This window comes from Hakea prostrata, chromosome 1 (genome assembly GCF_041222555.1).
Source record: "Hakea prostrata isolate BN-2017 chromosome 1, UWA_Hpros_2, whole genome shotgun sequence".
Taxonomy (NCBI): domain Eukaryota; kingdom Viridiplantae; phylum Streptophyta; class Magnoliopsida; order Proteales; family Proteaceae; genus Hakea; species Hakea prostrata.
In genome coordinates this window covers 5,114,977-5,131,247 of record NC_142600.1, presented here as the reverse complement: position 1 = coordinate 5,131,247, position 16,271 = coordinate 5,114,977, and the positions used below count along the sequence as shown (strand labels likewise).

At 35.8% G+C, this 16,271-nt stretch overlaps 3 protein-coding genes across 5 annotated transcripts; 2 read left to right on the top strand and 1 right to left on the bottom strand.

Annotated features, from left to right (window-relative positions):
* The first annotated feature begins 4,506 nt into the window (after positions 1-4,506).
* LOC149026893 (protein DETOXIFICATION 40-like) lies at positions 4,507-8,949 on the top strand. The gene is made up of 7 exons (XM_089146065.1): positions 4,507-4,833; positions 5,046-5,677; positions 7,386-7,442; positions 7,640-7,878; positions 8,342-8,460; positions 8,590-8,676; positions 8,884-8,949. Exons 1-7 carry the CDS (start codon positions 4,507-4,509, stop codon positions 8,947-8,949), a joined length of 1,527 nt encoding a protein of 508 aa, XP_089002191.1.
* A 1,388-nt stretch (positions 8,950-10,337) lies between these two features.
* LOC149026891 (phytolongin Phyl1.1-like) lies at positions 10,338-15,971 on the top strand. 3 transcript variants are annotated; one of them, XM_089157003.1, is made up of 3 exons: positions 10,338-10,417; positions 11,011-12,210; positions 12,724-15,970. In XM_089157003.1, the coding sequence occupies exon 2, from the start codon at positions 11,187-11,189 to the stop codon at positions 12,024-12,026; it is 840 nt and encodes a 279-aa protein (XP_089013129.1). In that variant the 5' UTR covers positions 10,338-10,417; positions 11,011-11,186; the 3' UTR covers positions 12,027-12,210; positions 12,724-15,970. The 3 variants fall into 3 exon arrangements, with proteins under 3 accessions (XP_089013129.1, XP_089013135.1, XP_089013122.1); XM_089157009.1 differs by having other exon boundaries at positions 10,352-10,501; positions 12,730-15,971; XM_089156996.1 differs by having other exon boundaries at positions 10,352-10,501.
* Positions 13,605-14,856, bottom strand: LOC149026892 (peroxidase 72-like). The gene is made up of 4 exons (XM_089156985.1): positions 14,748-14,856; positions 14,429-14,620; positions 14,188-14,353; positions 13,605-14,017 (listed from the first exon to the last, which is right to left on the bottom strand). Exons 1-4 carry the CDS (start codon positions 14,793-14,795, stop codon positions 13,605-13,607), a joined length of 819 nt encoding a protein of 272 aa, XP_089013111.1. The 5' UTR covers positions 14,796-14,856.
* Positions 15,972-16,271: the final 300 nt, after the last annotated feature.

Genomic DNA, 16,271 nt, shown 5'->3' with positions numbered 1-16,271 from the left:
GGGTTCCTCCACCAACTGTACCTACTTGTGATAGAATAGCACAAGAATATCAAAATTAATCAGTTTTAGCCTCAGATCAAGGCATCAAAACAGCCTCTCAGAAAAAGTTCCTGGGGGTAAGGCTGTGTAAGAGAATAATCCCCCCCCCCCCCCCACCAAAAAAAAAAGACCCTGCTTGTGTGCAAGCCTTCAGCACCGTTCACTCTTCATTCTTTATCAAAATTAATCAGTTTTCTGCTTCTTTTATCCATTTTTTTTGGGGGTGCGCTTAATGTCATTTGTGCTTATTAAGGTGAGGGACAGATAACAAAAGAGAAGCTTCACAGACTTGTAACCCACAATTAAACCATGAAAAGGTGGTTCAAGGATCAAGATGTAGTCTGTGCTTTAAAAAACTTCCAAGAACAGCTTAATGCTTTTAAGGCTGATTAGCAGAGCTCTCTTCAGACTGCAAGTAGAAAACAATGACATGAATCGGGATTTCAACAGCTGAATAAATGCTCCTCACTCTCCATTTTGATCATATACCGTTGCAAATTTTTCCAAAAGATGTGCTAAAATATGCTCCAAGACTAACACCTAAACCATTGCTAGACTATCATACATCTCCCAAGACAAAAATATATTGAAAAAAGGTTTCTGTGAGTCAACACCGATTTATATAGAGAATATACAGCTGAAGCTCATTCTTAACACAAATAGAATTTCAATGACTAGCAACAAGAATCCATTATTCCAAAATTAGGATGGTGATGCAATAGCAGCATAACAGCACGACTTAGTAAGGTGCATAAATTAAGTGGAAGCTAAATTGGCTCAGAACTTGGAATTGACTGATCAAACCAAAACATGAACATGTTAAAATCTGCATCAGATCAGATTGTTATTTGCAACTTGTGCTTCTGGATCTCTCTTAAAAGGACCTGAAAAAGCAATCCAACCATGCAAAATGCAACTAGAACAAGAAGTGGCATAGATTGCAACGGATGAGATGTTCAGTGCCTTCTACACAAAAAACTGTTAATGGATTGGTAGTTAGATAAATGGATATGCATTTCAGACTTTCAATTTGCCCGAATTACTTAATCATCCATATACAAATTTCCATTTGAGTCATAAGGAATGACACCCTTGTGCTCCGATGTAAATGTGTCAAATTAAGTGTTCTGTTAACAGAAAACGACATTTACGATATCAGAAAGATAAGAAAGAATCAGGTTTTCTTATTCAGAACAACTATGTGCAAAAGAAAGATCACAGTCAAAAAGAGGTATCGCATACGCGATATTACAAAACTTGCAGGAGCCTAGAAATGTAAGTATGAACATCAAAGAACAGAGAAAGGGAACTAAGCGTACAAGAAAAAGTTGTTCAGCTTTTCAAATTAGAAGACTCCGAGCAGAACCGAAAACCCTATAACAATGAGCCACACAATGTGAACCAAAAGAAGAGCCTGCCCAGAAACTGGATCGCTAGCTCCATTTCCGACCTCACAAAACCCTAATTTCGCAACACGGGCGCTGGCGCACATAGCTTCTGTGCAGCCACACCAGTAGGTGGTTCCATCGATGCCACAGACTGGATTGGTTCGAAAGCAATGAACAGGGCAGGTGGACGGCTGAGACGTTGCGGAGCAGAGATCAATGGAGGTGGTAGCTTCAGAAGGTAAGCGAAGAGGTGATGATGAGTTAGGTTGGGAATGAATGGGAAAGAGAAGCGTGAAGAGGAGAACAAATGAGAGCAGAAAGAACTTGGGCATGGTTAAGGCGAGCTTTAGCTCTTGAGCAGATGCAGAGCTAAAGCTTGCCTTCACCTGCAGAGAAAGATTGTCGAGAAACCCTGAACCTGAGAGCAGCTCAGAGACGAAGAAATAAGAAAAAGGCTGCTTTGAGGAAGAAAATAGATTTAGAGTCTCTGCCGGTTGGCTTGGGAAATGGAGGGGAAGAGTCCGAAGGCAGTTATTCGTTATGACTGTTTGGGCGTCGGAAATTTGGGAATCGGATTAATGAAAAGGTCAATCCCCGATTCCTGACGATTTTGATGGAATAATTCACTTCAAATGTTGACAAGATTCGCATTCATTTTCATATGTTTTGACCGATTCGGGCCGATTTTGATCCGTTCTAGAATCTGAAACAATGTCCAAAATTTCGGCAGATTTTGACCCCGTTTTTTGGAAGTATTTTAGGTTATTTTGGACCCAAATTTGATGTTTAGCCTAATTTTATGCCAATACTTGATAAATTTGAATTATTTTTTATAAATTCTTCCATACAAATTCTCATTCTTAGCCACATTTACCTTCTGAATACTAAGTCATTGGGACATAATTGAAAAGATTATTTGTTGACTTTGAAGATTCCATTACAAAATTCTTTTATAATTTTAATTGTTTCCATAAATTCTTTCATGCATGTACTTTCTCCAACCACATTGCATTTTAAGGCCTAACCGCCTAAATCACTGGGATATAATTGATAAGATTATTCATTTATCTTGAATATTTTGCTATAAAATTCTTCTTAATTTGAATTATTTTCAATAATTATTCTATACACATTCTCCTCTCTTATCACATTTGACATATTGCCTTTTGAGGCTTGAATCATTGGGACAAAATGGGTAAAATTATCTATTGACCTTATTAAAGATTCCGCTGTTAAATCGCAAGAAATCAACGATATATCGCTAAATTTACACGATTTTTGGACCATGTCGGTTTCACTCACCGCTGAAAGGAACGAAATGTTGCACCATGAACTGAAATCAAAAGTGGTTGAAACCGTTTCTGTCACTGGATCTCAGTGTCTCACTCGGTTTCAAAACCTGGAATAGTAATCTCTGTTGATCATCGGAATATGTAGAGGTGAGAAGCACCCAAGTGTTCTGGAATAAGCACCATTAATCCTTCAAGGTCCATTGTATTGTATCCATCCCAGATTGCTTAAGCCCATCAAACACGGTTCTGTTCCTGCTTAGCCACAGATACCAGCAAATGTAGGATGCCAAACCAGCAGAAGCTCCATACCTCAGTGAAGCTTATGAAGCTTGGGGGTTCTCTTATTCTATATATGAAATATTAATACTTAAGACTCTCAAATGGAGAAAATTTTTAATGATAAAAATAATGGGAGAAAATTCATTGTGTTCTATGTAAAATATCGGTACTGGTCTCTCTCGACGTTAAATCCAGACTCCAACCCTACTACATTGTGTTTCCCAAGATATCCAACACAATGTGTGATGTTCTTTGTCACCATCCCTAAAAAAGTGAGACACTACTTCCTTGATCTTCTTGTGATGAGATATAAGCAACTTAAAATCTGAGGTTAGTTAGCTATCGCTTTCTAGAGTTTCAAATTTTGATGAAAGGGGAATCGAAATTCGCTAGATCTGGTTGGCTTTTCAATCATCTTTTTCTTCTTTTTGGTAGAAGTTGGCTTCTCAATAATCTCAATCATCAATTTTCATAAATCATTTGTAGAAAATCCTATGAATTTGAAGATCGATCTACAGTTTTATTAGGTCTATCATTTAGTTAGGTTGGTTCCTCCTCTCGTGGGGGGGGGCCCACTACAATAATGAAGCTAGAGACAATTCCATGAGATCTCCACTTAGGTTTTGATATAGAAATGTGATGCCAATTTTAATAGGAATTTGAGGTCAAGGCATCAAAACAATCAATTATAAAAAATTGATGAGACAAAACTATGTAGGAAAATTACCCGTGGATTATGCTTGCTTGGAAACCTTCAGCACCGGGTTCGCCCTTTCGCTTGTTTTTGTCATTACAAGATTATTTCTCTTTCGTGGTTAAGCAACCTTTTGTTTTTGCTAGAGGTTTACATAGATGGGGTTTCATGATTTTTCTCCCTTTTAATATTATAAGAGTTTACATGTTAAAATTGAATTTTTTTAATGATTTTAACTCATGTTAGATTTTTCTAATGAATCTTCAATAATTTGTAGACAAACGTCATGCATTAGGTTTTTACAATATATTTCTAGATTGATCATTACAAATTTGATTATTGCAATTTGTTAGGCAAAATGTTGTAGGAAGAAGCAGATAAGAGTAGAAATCGATGATAAAACTATGCATAACTATAATTATAGAACAAATTTATGGTTGATTCTATAGATATAATTATAAAACAATTTATTTTGTGGGGAAAATTTTTTTTCTAACTTATGCATCTGTCCAGATCCAATGCTACTAGAATAGTAAAGTACAAAAAAAAATGTATGCGAAGCATGACTAACATCCTCAGGCACAAAAAAACACCTCAATTATTTATTTTGTCCCATGCAAAATTATAATTTCCAAAAATGATCCATTTATTTAATACAATCTCTCTCTCCTCTAAACATATAAAACCATTCAATTAAAAAATAGAATTTCAAAAAATGATCCATTTATTTAATACAATCTCTCTCTCTCTCCCTCTAAACTTATAAAACCCCTCATAATTGAATGCCCTGGAGAACCCAGCTCTTCCCAGAAACATGGAATTCCCAAAGGAAGAACTCCATGAGCCTCTCCTTCAGATTCCACCATCTTCCCCACCTGCTTCCACAGGGCACCAAACGAGTAGACATCTTGAAAATATACTCACAGACCCTTTATTACCCAAATTCAGACGGCTCCAGTTAGCCACCTTGATCGAGCTGAAACTCCTCTTCCATCTTGCTGCCCCAGCTGTTATTGTCTATATGCTCAACTATCTCATGTCCATGTCTACCCAGATCTTCTCAGGCCATCTTGGTAACCTCGAGCTCGCTGCTGCTTCTCTCGGCAATAATGGAATTCAAGTCCTTTCCTATGGCCTCCTGGTACTCTCTCTTTCTTCAATGTTCTTTTTCATTATTGATTTTACCTCCATGTTAGGGAGATCGAGATATGTGTTTTCTTAATGCTTTTCTACCACACAATACCGAAACACATAACTCTCCCATGAGGCAGGTGTTTCGACTCAAATTCTGTTGTGGGTTAGTAGGTATTGTCAGATTTTAACCACTCTTGCTGTTGTTCATTTGGTCATCAGCTGGGAATGGGAAGTGCTGTTGAAACTCTTTCTGGGCAAGCATATGGAGCAGGAAAGTATGAACTGCTTGGCATCTACCTCCAAAGAGCAACTATCATACTCATGGCAGCTAGTATTCCATTAACAATCATCTACATCTTCTCCAAGCCCATCTTGATCTTCCTTGGCCAATCATCCACCATAGCTTCAGCAGCTGCTGTGTTTGTCTATGGCCTTATCCCTCAAATATTTGTCTATGCTGCCAATTTTCCCATACAGAAATTCCTGCAAGCACAAAGCATCGTCCTTCCAAGTGCCTATATATCAACAATAACACTTTTTCTGCATCTCTTCTTTAGCTGGCTGGTTGTCTATAAGCTTGGACTTGGTTTGTTAGGGGCTTCCTTGTTGTTAAGTTTATCTGGTTGGGTTATGGTAGTGGCTCAGTTCATATATATAGTGAGAAGTGATACTTGTAAGTACACTTGGACTGGGTTTAGGATTGAAGCTTTCTCTGGTTTGATGGAGTTCCTGAAACTTTCAATTTCTTCTGCTGTGATGCTGTGCTTGGAGTGCTGGTATTTTCAGATTCTGGTTTTGATTGCTGGGCTTCTCGAGAACCCTGAACTTGCATTGGATTCTCTCAGCATATGGTAAGTTAAAATGGATCCCTTATCTCATGCATGAAAGGACACATCCACATGTAAGGTTTTTGCTTTTACTATTTTGTCATATACATTAAACTCTTTCTAGAGATAGAATCGTAAGGCAGTCATATATAGTATACAATTTTATTTTTGTTTCCAACCCAAGATTCTTTAGAGGTTTTAACCATATTTTTCTATGAAAGATACATTTATTTTTTATATTAATTTGAAGGATAAATATCACTTATCACCCCTCTTAGCTGGACAAATAGCACTTATACCCCCTCTTACTTGGATAATATCATTTATTTCCCTTCTTAACTAGTAAATATATCAAACACCTCCCCCTATTAACTTTTTTTGTTAAATTTAATTTTTACTGTTATATATTTTTCTAAAACCCCAAAATACCCTTGGCTGAAACTATTTTTTTAATTTAAACCTTAAATTACCTTAATCACCGTAGCAGCTAAAAATACTAAATTTTCCTCAAAATAATAGTTAAAAACTAAAATACCATACTTAAAACCCAAAATTATCTTTAATTATTAAAACCCCAATATACCCTCTCTCTCTTTTTTTCTTTCTCAAACAACTAAAAAAACATGAACGGATTGATATCAAAATGCAATTTTAATACTGATTTATCAAAAGGGTAGGTTGGGCTTTTAATAATTAACGATAATTTGAATTTTAACCATTGTGTTTTGGTTCTTAACAATTATTTTAATTGAGGGTAACTTAGTATTTTAACTGCTATGGTGATTATGATAATTGAAGGTTTAAACTAAAAAAAATATTTTGAGTCAAGGGTAGTTTGGGGTTTTAGAAAAGTATTTAACGGTAAAAGTTAAAGTTAACGATAAAGTTAACAGAGGGGAGGTGTTTGATATATTTGCTAGGTAAGAAAGGAGGTAAATGATATTATCTAAGTAGGAGGAGGTGTAAGTGCTATTTGTCCAGTTAAGAGGCGAGGTAAGTGATATTTACACTAATTTGAACAATGATAATTTCAATGACTTATCATTATACACACATACACACAAAAAATATACACACATATACAGTTATACATATATGGGAATGGTAAATGTCAATCACATATTATTACCAACAAAACAAAAAAAGTGGCAATTACATATCCTAAATTTTTTTTATTTTTAAGGGGAGGTTGTCTAATTATAGAAATTTTAAAGTATAAAAAAGTTTATATATATAAATAATACTCTATCACTACCATGAGACCAACTACTTTATCTTGCTTTATACTTGTGCATTAATTAATTTTCATGAATCATGATAGATTGATTTTTTTACTTAGTGAATAAAAATTTTGATTACCTATTATTGTTTCCCACCATGGACATAATGCGTCATGTGGTGGCATTTGGAATCAATGAAGTTTTATATAATGTTGATTGATGGATGCTCCATGTCATATAGGTGAAAAGTTAAGTATAATATAAAAATGGAGGTAATGAATGCAAAAGTCCATTTATATGCTTTGAAAGTCTTTAACTAGATCCTTTAGATTATATCATTATGATATATTTGGATGCCAATAAAAGAAAAGAAAAAAACATAATAAGATAAAAATACAAATATAGACGGTTGATATATGTTACTTATTACTATGAATATTTTTTATATCCCTTCACAAAATTAATTAAAATTAAACAATATATATATAATAAATGTTTGCTTTGATGTGCAGCACGACGATCAATGGTTGGGTGTTCATGATTTCAGTTGGTTTCAATGCAGCTGCAAGGTTAATACTTACTTTCATTATTTCTTACGAAAATTAGCTAAGTAAATTCATTTGTGGAAAATGTATTTTCACTACAAATTTAAAAGGACAATAAATTAAAATTATAACATATTTCTACAATTGAAGAGTTATCAATAAGAAAATCCTTTTGAACCATGAGATCTCATAATTTTTTCTTTGAATATTTCTGATGATAGTGTGAGGGTAAGTAATGAGCTCGGGAGTGGAAACCCTAAATCAGCTGCATTTTCAGTGGTAATAGTGACTTTATTATCACTTATAATTGCGGTAATTCTAGCTATAGCCATTCTACTGTTGCGCCACGTCATCAGCTATGTTTTCACCGGTGGAGAACTTGTTGCTGATGCAGTCTCAGAGCTATGCCCGTTATTAGCCATCACTCTCATCCTTAATGGTATCCAACCTGTATTATCAGGTATGTATTTTCAACATCAAATCAACAAAGAAAAATATTATCTTTTAGGCTTTGTACAACTTGGCCACAAAAAACCTTTGTTCTTAGTATCATGAGCTTGTAAACTTATTTTTAGCTTTATGTCATTCTCTAAATAAAAGCAAGAAAATGGAGAAGAATCTAAGTTCAAGAATATGTTCTACTCTCACAATCAATTCCAATAATGTATACCAAACTTTACTCAAGGAATTTCTAGTATGTGGGCATCCATTCTCAAGGCATTAGAACATGATTATTTGATTGACAATCTTGAATAAGCATCATATTGCCAAATTAAGAATGTGCTAATTCCTACATCTGATTTAAGGATTTATGAACACTTAATTAATAGCAAGTGAGAACTTAAATATTAATCTTGATTTAATTATTTCCTTAATCTATGTAAGTTGAAGAATAAATACAATGTAATCTTTGTTACATGCAGGTGTAGCTGTTGGCTGTGGATGGCAGACATTTGTGGCATATGTTAATGTGGGGTGTTACTATATAGTTGGGATCCCATTAGGAATTCTTTTTGGTTTTAAGTTCAAATATGGAGTTAAGGTATGAGTTTTTGTAATTAGATAAATCATTTAATTAACATTTTAGATTACACTACTAGTATATAATTATCCATGTAATCAAGTAATTAACACTGTTTTTATGCATTTGTGTGTGCTTATGCATTTTTAGGGATTATGGTCAGGAATGATAGGTGGCACCGCGATGCAAACTATTATTTTATTATGGGTTACTTATCGGACGGACTGGAATGTTGAGGTGAGTCATCTATTAGTCTTCCTTCTATTTTTATTTTTTCCAATCTCCTTAGTGATAATCAAAACTTCAAGACAAAATGATCTTTACCATTACATGACTTTTTTGTTTAGAAAAAAAAAGTACTTAAAGAGAGTTTTGGGTTAGCAAGTTCAATGGATTAAACTAAGTTAATAGATTTTTATGGTAATTTTACTAAATATATTGCAGGTGGAAAAAGCTATGAAGCGCTTGGATCAGTGGACACTCAAGCAAAAATCAATAGAAAAAAATTGATGGAAGATGTTTGTAAATAAGGCTTTGTTGATAAATTCATTGCAACGCATGGATTTCGAATCAAAAGGTTTTAAAAGTCATGGAGTAAAATTCTGGAAGTGTTTTCTTATCGGTTGCTCAAGATATTTTGGTTTCTACTTGAAAACCATGGAAAAAATTTGAATCACTCTTATGAATTCATTGATAATGATTCTGATCTAGTTTATACTCTATCAGAAGTAAAAGGTGTTTGGATAGAATTTTTATGGATATAAGAGGGATTGCAATCAATTTGATAATTAATGAGTGACATTGCTTCTTCAGATCGAACAAGAACTCCCACATTACTATCACTATATCACATATTATTATTATTATTGTTACTATTAAAGAATCTGCCAATGGAAGGACCCAAAAAAATAAAATAAAATAAAAGAAGGGGTATTTGATAAAAAAAGCCTATTCAAATGTAATATGTTATCTTAAAGTGGATTCTTCTTCATAATTTAATAATTTTCTGTTAAAAAAAGAAAAAAAATCAATTTTTCATTGGTGATAATGAGGTGTTGTAGGTAGGGGGGTGAAAGAAGTTTGGGTTCTTCTTCATAATTTAATAATTTTCTGTTAAAAAAAGAAAAAAAATCAATATTTTCATTTGTGATATATTGAGAGTATAAAGCTGAGTTTTGTTAGGTTTATCGGATAATATGGGAAGTGGGTTTTGAATGTCTTTAAGAGGCAAAAAGAGAAGGTTTAGATATGATTAGTAACAAAACATCCCAAAGAGTTAACTTTGAAGGATGCCTCCAACAAAACCCAAAGATCCACCAAGTTCGGTTTAAGTGTGAATTATGAACTCGTGCACACATTAGTATCGAACCATGAAGTCAGAGTAGATTTTATAAAGAGATACTAATACAACTATCAAATTTAAGAGGCCGGTAAGGTTACTCTTTTTTTTTGGGTAGAAAAAAAAATCTTTTATTTAAAAAGAAAAACCACGATTACAACATAAACCTAAAATATCAAACAGGAGGAGCATTTATTATTGAAAATGACGTCTTGAGTGAGAATGCCTGCTTTCGCTAAGACATCTGCAGTTATATTAGCCTCTCAAAAAATATTCAAGATAGATTCAAATGAAGCAGTCAACCATAAAATGTCTACTATGATTATTGATTGAGAATACCTTGTACGGATACTCATTTACTGCTATAGTTTATGTTTTTATGTGTTTACTAAAAACAAAAAAAATTTATATTTTGGTGGGGTTGCCATTTGGGTGCTATAATGACTTGGGTTAACTTCAGACCAGGACGGTGCTTCCGGTTTGAAGGCCGGTTGGTTCGGTTTAGGTCGGATCAATGGTCTTACTCGTCAGTTCTGTTTAGAGAGAATGAGAATCTAAAGACTTGACTACCAGTCGTAAGGCAACAGCTTCAAAGTTAAAAGGGCGAAAATCTCAGTGATCTGGTTCTTTCCAGCTTGGGTATTCATATCTGTTCTTTCTTTTTAAATTCAAGTGTGGTTTTTTACTTTTCTTCTTCTTCTGTGATCCCAGCGACCATAGCAGGTGAGACCTCTTTTCTAATTTCCGTTTTCTTTCTGGAGATTGTTTGAAAGTTTGTGATTTTTGGTTTAGAGTTTATTTGGATGTCTTTTCAACACTTTGGGATCTGTAACCCCATTTTGAGAATATCCGTTGGATGTTTCTCATCCAGATGGAGGAACCATTGTGAAATATTTTGATGTTTCGATTCTTCTGTTTGATTTATAAAAGAGGTATTTTTGTTGGCTTTCTCTCTAGTTTGGCAACGAATCTCAGTCCTTCGTGGGGCTACCAATCTGTTTCAGTTTCTGGGTTTGTCTATGGTAATCAACCGAACCCTAATCGGGTATCTTTGATGTTATTCACAATGGACTAGAATGTTGCTTTTATGTGTGGTTTGATTTTAGATCCTTGCCCTACAAATTTGGTTATATTTCTTGGTCGCTTTTGATATTATAACCGATGAACTAATTGAATTCTATTTGGTGCTCGTGGTCGAATGTGAAAAAATCGTTGCTTTTGCCTTTTGTCAGATCTCGATTCTGCAAGAAAGATTTATTAGTCGATTCGGGTGAGATTCTGAAGGGTTGAGAACGACACGAGCACTGTACTGTTTTTAGGTGATACGGAGATTTGCCATTAGTAGCAACGGAAATGGATTCGGATCTTTGATTGATGTTCTCTTTAGATGTATTTTGTGTAAGGCGAGATGGGTTCTATTCAAAACATGGTGTTTTATTGCTGTGTTGCCAAGGGAAATCGAATCCTCTATGCCTACAGCTGTGGTGACCCTGAGATCGATAAGTTGGCAGTTTTGTGCTTGGAGGGGGCTCCTCCCTTTCACACCTGGTATTTTCAGAGTGTCAGGAAAAAGACTTATGGGTTCCTAATGGACGATGGGTATGTCTATTTCTCTATTGTGGATGAGACTCTTGGAAACCGTGGGGCTCTTCAGTTTCTTGAACATGTAAGAGATGAGTTTAAGAAGCTTGCCAAGAGTAGTTCAAGGGGCAGTATATCGGGTTCTAACGTGGACCGCTTTCAAGAACAATTGGTGCCTGTTATAAGCCGTTTGATTAACTCATTAGAGAAGGTCTCACAACATCAATCTGATGGTGACTGGATGCCTGAGAATCCAACATTGCAACATCCAGGGCCGTCACCATCTCCGGCAAGTGGTCAAACTCAAGTTGCCACATCTACCAGGGTTCCATTGCTTGGGAACTGTACCAAGCAAGAAAAAAAGAAAATGAAGGATCGTATTATTGAGGTTAGAGACAGTGGTTCTCTGGAGCACCGGAAGTCTACAGACCGGGAAGTCAGGGATGATGTGTCAACATTTGAATCCCTTAATCAAGGTGTGGTGGTATCTTCATTATCAGTACAGAAGGGTTCAAGTTCAATGAGTGCTACTAGAGATCCACAGCATGCTCAAGACAGGTGGCGGCGTCTAGTTCGGATTGTCATTGCTTTTGATGTACTAGTGTGTTTAATTTTATTTGCTCTTTGGTTGGGGATTTGTGGCGGCTTTCATTGCATTTCTGGCTAGGCGATTCCTGTGTGTGTCTACCTTGAGTTCAAACTGAATCCTATTCCTGTTTTGCATCTGTAATGCATGTCGCGAGGCATCACTCATACATGTGAATATCTGCAAAATCTTGGATGGCTTCCCAAAGCAAAGAAGCAGCGAGCCTCTCATAAAGTTTCAACTGAAGGGGACATTTTCTTCCAAGGTACATCCTGACATCCTAAATGAGTTAGCAGCCTTCCTTGATATATTTGTACAGATATAGCATAGCCTTTATTAGATTTATATCTTTATTATGGCTATGCCCTTTTAGTCATATTTTAACAACATAAGGTTCTCCAACCTTCAAAATTTCAATTTTGTTTGTAGTCTAACATGCCTGATACTATTGGTGAAAGATTTATAATGGCATTGGCACGTTACTGTTGTTCTTTCTGTGCTTGAAATGCTTATGTTTGTAAGCAAGTATTTGAAACCGCTGTCTCATTGAGCTGCAGAGTGAAATGTGTTATAAAATGTATCTAATTAATGCCATCATCGAATTGGAAACCATAATGCAGCACACTGAAAATTATTTTAGGTTCACATGCTTCATGAATCAGGTTAGGTTTTGTAGTTGTTCGATTGAGATTTTTCTTTTTTTGCTGGTTGTGGTTACAAGATGGTTTGATTGTGCTGATTGTCGGTATGGGCATTAACTGAGATTTTGTGTATCCAGTTGCAGATCATATATTCCGACGTTCTCTACATTAGGCATTACAAAGTTCACCGTTCACTGTCCCAGACCAAAAGGGTTGCTGAAAACTTTTTTTATGCATGAGGAACTGAACTTGTCATCAGGTACTCAAATACATTCTTTGTTGGTAATATCAAGTCTCACTGCAAGTGTTGCATTTTCCACGATGAGGGATGTAAACATGGCATTGTATTTTGTTGATGCAGAGTTAAATACATTTTTTTCACACAAATTAAATTGGATACCCCTCCTCTTCCCATTTGCTCCTCTCGGTTATGTGGTGGGGAGCTCACCTGCCAATATTAGCCATCCATATTCTATTTTTAATTTTTTTAATTTTTTTTTTTTTTGGTGTGAAATCTCCACCGGATATTGTTGCAGAGATGCATGCCACTTTTTAGGTGTTTTGGTGAAAGTTGCAAGTTCATGTGGTAGAACAGCCGAATGCTGTCAACTCAAAGTTATTTACTTTAGAGTTATTACCTTGGTCATTTTATTGTCTGAAGGCCTCATATCCCGTCTCCCCCCTATCCCCCGCTCACCCTTATTTGTGTTTGGCAATCCTGTTGAAGCAACCTGCCAAGTGGTGTGAGGAAGAGCAGTGATTAAATTAGGGGGATTCTAACTTCTATTTGTTTTGGTGACAAATAGATAAAGAGTCAAGGAAGGTTAGCTGCTAGGAGAAAAAAAGACAGGCGTGTATGGTCCATTCTCTTTTGATTTCTTTTGACATTTACCCCTTAAGTGAGTCTTTTTGTTGGAACAAGAACTCAAATTTCAACATACTAGGAGGATACAACCACAGAGACAGAGAGATATTTAATTTAGAGGATACAACCACAGAGACAAGAGAGAGATTTAATTTAACTGTTGATCATTCTGCAGTTCTTTCGAATCTCTCCCCTGGAACCTGTTAATGGAGAGATATTTCCCATCTTAATCATGGACTCGGCAAATTGCTTGAAGAAAAGTTCATTGTTCTCTGCATATGTCTTCACCAGCTCCATTGATTCTTTGTTCTTTGTCAAAAGAACTTCATCAGAACTTAACAGGCCCCTATAAGCCAACAGGTTTTTGAAGTAGTAATTATCAAACTTTGTTGGGCTCACATTGTCCAAGAAAAACAGGTTCTGGTCACCTCCAGATCTTGGGCACCCAGTTCGCAATTGTGCAGCATACGATTGGTCAAGTGAATAGTCGGGCTGACCATTTCCTGTCTGGTTGTAAAGCCTTTGCCTGAAGCTGGTGCATCTTGAATTTCCGATTGTGTGGCTTCCTGCATGGATCCATTGGTGTCAGAATTCTCATGTGTTGTGCAGTGGCTCAATTGGTACATGAAGGCACCAAAGATCCCAGAATTTTCCAATATGTTGTCTTCTTTAGACCAGTATGTATAAAAATGAAAAAACTTAAATATCTGTAGTACATAAAATTAAGCCAATGTACCGGAGAGTGCAACAAGATCAACAAGGTGGAGTCCCTGGAGTTTGAATTTAGTAAGGATTGTTCTGAATGTGTTGTTTGGTGCAGGAATGTTATGGTTAGAACCACTTAAGCTTGCACCTCTTGAGTCTCTTCTTCCCAACGGGACTTCCCAGTTAGGACCACCAGCCTACACGTAAACATCCCATCAGGCTCAGTTAGACAAATTTGATTTCTTAAGAAGTAAACTGATTTGGGTTCTTACCAAAACAGTGGAATCTCTGGCGGCAAGAGCCAAGATATCAGCACAGGACACAGTTTCTGGGCATTCCTTCTCCAGGGCTAATTTTATCTCATCAATGACTTCAAATCCTCTTGCTGAATTCTTGTTTGGATTTGAGTTCTTTTCACTTGTAATTGCACCATTGCTATCTAACAAAAGGGATCCATCACAACCCTGTAACTCAGTGAAGATACATTTCAGTGGCAGAAGAAGTTGTATGTACAAAATCAAAAGGTTAAAGGATGGTGAGAGATGTCACTCGATTCAGTTGGTATATATGGACTAGATATAGAGAACAAACCTTGACAAAACAGTCATGGAAATGTAGCCTGAGCAAAGAAGCAGCCATTCGAGCCTCTTTTGCAACAGCCAGTGTTACTATTGACTTTACTATCTCCCTGCGCTTTCGGGCATGAGAAGTCATAGAACTGTGGATAGAGGTAACCACTACTGCTCTTCTGCGAAAAGCAAAGAGGAGCGAAGGCAAAAAGTGAAAGAAACATGAGAAAGCTAAAAGAGAGAGCCATAGTTTTGCTCAGTTTTATCTTCTACTGTATAAGACCAAGTTATACCAAGAAAAGCTTAAGAAGTGGAAGAGACTCTCTCACAACTCCCAGTCGTTTGATCTGAAAACAGACTCTGGGTTTTGGGTGTTATATACTGAATTGACAAGAAATGTGGAAATATAATGTGGAGTTGGTAACTTAATTTACAGCATAAGCTAACTAATCTTCTCGTTACCAAAAGTTAAAGAAAATTCCTTTAAGAGATTCTAAGTGCAGGAAGCTGATAGCCTCACTTACCAGCTTAAATCATCTTTTCCAAAACCATAAAGACAAACAACCCCCACCAACAACTACATCCCACAACTCACCTCAACGTTTATGGGATTGGCTACTCAAATTATAATTTACATCCATTAATAATATTAGAAGTCAGATTATTAATTTAGTATCTTCTTCCATACTATTTTCTGTTTAACTTTCAATGTAAACGATGGCAATCCTAACATGAACAAGCTTTTCCTCTTGAACCACAGTTAAACAGATCTCTTTAATAGTTGACTTTCAGAACTTCACAATTAGGCTGTCTGGTTAACTTTGATCTCTTAGCATTTAATTTGTTAATGTCACGTTGACCTTTTCATTTAGTTCTTGAAGGATTTTTAAGGATATAAAGTTATTAGGAGCAGTCTTAGATTAGTACCTTATGTTTATCAGTTTTTAGTTGTTTAATTAATAAATTTATCCAATGCCTAAGTATATTCACACCGTTTTGAAGTCTTCTGGCTAACCTAAATCGCTTCAGCATAATTTATGTGTTCTTGTGTGTATGGGGTAGTTGAATTATGATTATTTTTTTTTCTCCCTAGAAGCTAGATCTCTCTGTTCTTAGTGTGTGTGGTCAACAAATGGAACACCTAATAGAAAAAGACAGGAACCGAAAGTTCACCAAATTCAAGAGTCAGATGGGAATGTGTAAGTTCAGAGTTGAAGCTTTGGCTTAGGTAAAAGGGTACAATCACCAGTTTTACAACTTTTATATTTTAGGGTAACAGTATTTCATTCTTCACCACTTGGCGATAGGACTATCTAAATGGTTGCAATCTCCAAGTTTTGAAGTATCAGTATCGAGTATCATGTTGAAAGGATGATTTTTAAGAAATTTTCATATTATATTAAAGAAACAAAAGATGTGACAAACATATGCATATAGGATCATTCAGGAAATACATGGAAACACCTGGATAACCAAGAGATGGACATGGAAGTTATGGGATTGAACTAGAGCTTGAAAATTGTCACGAGGATCGAGTCACATGATT